This window comes from Anarrhichthys ocellatus, unplaced genomic scaffold, assembly GCF_004355925.1.
Source record: "Anarrhichthys ocellatus isolate YVR2014 unplaced genomic scaffold, GSC_Weel_1.0 scaffold2178, whole genome shotgun sequence".
NCBI lineage: Eukaryota > Metazoa > Chordata > Actinopteri > Perciformes > Anarhichadidae > Anarrhichthys > Anarrhichthys ocellatus.
Window position 1 is genome coordinate 3,012 of NW_022282152.1, and position 4,808 is coordinate 7,819.

Here is a 4,808-nt window from a genome sequence, read left to right on the forward strand (position 1 = left end):
TATAATGTGCAAAACAACCTTTCACTCAGCCAATTTCATTTCATAAAAAATTATACAGTGAAGTGTTCTTTTTAGTGCTGGGCAACGATTAAAATATTTAATCGCGATTAATCGCATGGATTTTTTGCGATTAATTGCGATTAATCGCATTGTTAGTTCAATAATGAATTCAAAAGTAGTGTATTGCGCACTTTTATTTTAAAAGTACTGCTATATGAACAAAAGGGCAATAACATTTGGTTCACGAGATGCAGGTAGCATGTTTTATACTTAATGTGAATATAATTCATACTTTGTTGGCATCTTATTCTGAAAACCGGATGTTCGTCTGAAGAAACCGGATGTTGTCTCACGTTAATCTTTCCGCTAACTTTCAAAGTCCTTCGCTCGCTCCTGATCTGTGTCGTTTAAATGCGTTTACCGTGAATTTCAGCATATAGGTGCACTAAAATTACTGACTATAGGATGTTTGCTGGCTTTTATCCCACTGTTCTTGTCATCCTCTTGTTATGTATATGTATTGTCTCTTGTCTTTCAATTAAAAAAAATAAATAAATAATAATATAATATATTTTAAAAATGCGTTAACGCGCGATAAAATAATTGTCTGTATTGTAAATTGTATTGTATTGTAATTAATGAATGCGATAACGCGAAATTAACGCGTTAACTTGCCCAGCACTAGTTCTTTTACTTAATATCAGGCTCAAAGATGGATTGCAGAAGATATGGATACTTGACAAATCATTAAAGCACCACATATGACAAATGAGGTCATTTTGTTATTGGGCACTTTTGTTATACATAAAAGTTTGATAACCAATTAATATTGGTTTTAGATCGGTAGATTATTCCATGTAAGAATTAGCATTTGAGCATCATGTTGTAAACTGTGAGTGCATCAAAGCAGAGAGGCTGGATGGTACAAGACTTCAACTGAGAAGTGAACGCCTTTAAAAACCCCATTTCTATCCATGATGCATTTATGTGTCCGTACGTGTGTCAGGAGGATCTGCGTCGTCGCAGAGAGGAGGAGGGTCGGCAGCTGGACCTGAACGCCTCGCTCAGACTCAGGAAGCTCTCCCAGCATCCCCACATCGGCATCGACAACCCCACATTCCTGCAAGACTCGCACACATCGCAGCAGCTGCCGCTCGGCAGCCAGCACACACACGCACTGCTGGGTGAACACACGCGCACACACACACACACACACACACACAAAGGACAGTAGAATTACAGATCATTGATGTAATTAATGAAGCTCTCAGAGTGAAAGGACATAATAAAGAGGTAGAGGTGATAAGGGTGTTAAAACCTTGAAAATATGAAGGGATGAAGAAAAAGGAGTGGAGGGTGGTTCTCTCTCTGGGAGGGAAAGGAATGTAAAGAAGACTTGTCTGCCGTTAGGGAGGAAAATTCCTCTGGGAGGGAGAGAAGGACATGAGAGGCTCTTGAGGGCGACTTAATTAAATCTTTGGTGGTAATGTTGACACACCGGCACACAAACAGGAACACAAGATGGGACGTCTTCTCTTAGAAATGAGATGCAGCCTCTCTCACACACACATTGGTCTGAAGCCAGGACAAGCAGGCTGTCTAAAGTGAATCTGTAATTTCGAGCCGATTACGTCTTTTCTCTTGTGTAGGCTGCTGTGTAAAAGTCAACGGTTATTAATGTGAGTTTGTGTATGTTTTCTTGCAGAGTTGGAGGAGTTGCTGCTGTCACTGAAGCAGGTCCGGGGCTGCCTGTCCGACCAGCAGAGTCAGAATGACGTCGAGCTGGTTCTTGCACTACTAAACAAGGTAATATGAAGGCAGTTGGATGGAGAGGGCTCTGAGTCAATAAGTAATTCCGGCCTCTGACGTAGAAAGGATTTACAAAGACGGAGCGGTGCGGTCACCACCGTCTGAGCTGGAGCATCCATGACAACAGGGCCCAACAAGATTTGTACAGTTGGAATGAAGGATTCTGGATGGGGATGGGGAGGGGGGGGAGGCTGCAGGCTACAGGCTACAGATAGACAATTCAAATCTTTTTGTAACTGAAGCTACGGATGGGCTCTCTTTTGTGCCAGTATTAAATATTTCTTAAGTTGGATATTTTTTATGCCCAACGGTAACAAATAATTCAGTGTCTCTCCCGGGATGCATCAGAAAGCTCTGAATGGCTCTTTGTGGCTGCAGGGACATTTCCAGGAATCTTTTTTTGAGGAAATAGGAAAAGTGAAGGGACCTAGTTTTGGTTCCTGTCCCATAGTTCCTGTCTATTGGTGACTAGTCAAACAAATATTAATGATCCACCAGTATATGATTGATTATTAGGCACACACTGCTAGAACAGAATAGTTCTAGCAGTGTTGCTGTTGCTTGGTAGAGTTGTCCTTTAGGCTTTACAGAGGGGATTATTAACTGTACAAATATGTCACCAATGAACACAAAGCTGCTATTTCAAGTTTGGTTTGACTTAAATCATGTCCACACTAAGCCTGCTAAATCTGATAACAGTTTTTTTCCTGTCCGTTTTGGCCCTCTCGTCATACACCGCCATTTTTACGTTACTGCCATCCAAAAGTAACTTGTTACTGTAACAGCGTTACCGACTGAGAAATCCCTATCAGTAGAGTCCTTTTGCGTTACTAAAGATGAAAACCAATTCCTCGTGCATGTGTTATATTGTCCCAGGGGTGTGTAGACTACTGTACACATGCCTTTGGAATGTATTGACGAGGGCTGTACAGAATAGTTCAAAGCTTTGAAGATTTATTACTAATAACTTGCTGATATACAAGCCATTCTTGTGATACATGCGTGAAACAAATCAGCGCTCGCCCACCATTGTCACACAACTCTCGCTCGCCGCGCTTCATACCATGTTGTTGTGAAAATATTTGTGAATTGGAATGATGGACGAGACGTAAAATGAGAAGAGCCGTCTGTGTGTGCCCTCCTGACTTTAGTCCAAGGCCACAGATGCACAGCGACGTCCCCGCGGCCCGGTCTGTCAGTCCTCGAGTTATCAAGACAAGTTTTTCTTACAAAGTCCCAGTGGACGCCTGCAGTTTGAAAACAGCAAATCAAAAACTTTCATGAATAGTTTATAAACTGAAACTCAGTCATATACAGTAACAAAAGTATTATAATTTCATTGCACTGTCGTTCCACTTTTAAGCAATGCAAATACAGGCATGCTGATGTGCAGATACTTACTGTGTTTTTTTTGTTCTCCTTTAGTCTGACTTCCAGTCAGCACTGAATATCCATAATGCTGTGGCCACCAGCATGCACCGACCCTCTCCTCCATACCCACACACACACCAGGCACTTCAGCTGGCCATGGAGGTACATCGCAGCTTACTTCATTCATTTTCAGTTCATTCATGTCGCATCATGTTCAACCGACAGAAACTAACACACACACACACACAGTCACACACAGTCCAGGTCAGCGAGTGTATACTGTAATAACGAGGTTGGAGACAGTGCAGCTCTGTTCAGTATCAATTAGAGCTGTGTGCACACACACACACACACACACACACACACACATTCTTGTCAGCCAACTCTTTTATGTTGCAATCACATTTTAAAACAACAGCCCATTTATAATGAATGCTGCCATGGTCAGTTTTAGCTCAAACTTGAGTTGATTCATCAGAAGCAGAGAGCCAAAGCTGTTGGACTGACTGAAATGTTTTTCACTCTGTGAAGTGAGATCTTCTTATGGGTGACTACCAGGTGACACCGGGTTGAAGACAACCAGTTCAAGTGAAGGGGACATCCGGGATGCTAGTTGGATCAGTGCATCAGCTCTTTTCTCTGCCACAGAGTTGAGTCGGCGAGCTGTCGGAGCTATTCATGGCTCATTTCATTGGAATCTCAATAAAGAGCTGCACATTATTTCTGTTCCATGTTGGCATCTTCGCCCCTGCCCCGCTTTCAGCTTTCACATTACTCCCAGAAACATGTTCCATTGTCATATAACGAAGTGGAAACTGATAACGAAGTGGAAAAGAAATGATAAGAAAATATAAACTGGCACGGTGGGCAGGAGAATTCAGGCACTCAAAATAAATAGTAAACTATTTTTACATTCTTACCCATTTTTGAAATAGGGGACAAAATTCACAGATTTTTTTCTCTATTTTTACAAATATCCTCTAAAGACAATGCGCCTCATTCACCAACAGCTCTTAAGAATAATGTCCTATTGAAACAGTTTTTTTTTACGTTGCTCCACCCCTCTTTAGACTTTCGTTTTGCCATTCTTGACTTAATTCTCTCACCTTTTTCTTTAAAATTTCTTTGTGTGCACACGGCCCTGCAGTCTCGTGTCCTTTCATGAGGACTGGCAGGATGTTTAACCGCTAATTAGGATCAACTGTGCTTTCACTTTACCGGGATAAGGGGATTCATCATTGTAAGAACATTTCTGCATTTCAAGAACACATCGTGAATTAGACTTTTCTAAGGACCTTTCTCAAGAACAAATTTAAGTAAAAACTTGATGAATGTGGCTTATTATTTTATATATACAGTTGTGTGAAAAAGTGTTTGCCCCCTTCCTGATTTCTTATTTTTTTGCATGTTTGACACACTTAAATGTTTCAGATCATCAAACAAATTTAAATATTAGACAAAGATAACACAAGTAAACACAAAATGCAGTTTTTAAATGAAGGTTTTTATTATTAAGGGGGGGAAAAAATCCAAACCTACATGGCCCTGTGTGAGAAAGTGATTGCCCCCCCTGTTAAAACATAAATTAACTGTGGTTTATCACATCTTTGGAAAGCTGAGTTCAATTT

The 4,808-nt window shown here is 40.9% G+C and overlaps 1 protein-coding gene across 2 annotated transcripts; it reads left to right on the forward strand.

Moving 5' to 3' along the window:
- Positions 1 to 611: 611 nt before the first annotated feature.
- On the forward strand, positions 612 to 4,589 carry LOC116378189 (MAGUK p55 subfamily member 5-A-like). 2 transcript variants are annotated; one of them, XM_031840011.1, is made up of 4 exons: positions 612 to 1,184; positions 1,706 to 1,806; positions 3,235 to 3,342; positions 3,712 to 4,589. In XM_031840011.1, exons 1-4 carry the CDS (start codon positions 986 to 988, stop codon positions 3,712 to 3,714), a joined length of 411 nt encoding a protein of 136 aa, XP_031695871.1. In that variant the 5' UTR covers positions 612 to 985; the 3' UTR covers positions 3,715 to 4,589. The 2 variants fall into 2 exon arrangements, with proteins under 2 accessions (XP_031695871.1, XP_031695870.1); XM_031840010.1 differs by having other exon boundaries at positions 3,235 to 4,589.
- The last annotated feature ends 219 nt before the right edge of the window (positions 4,590 to 4,808 follow it).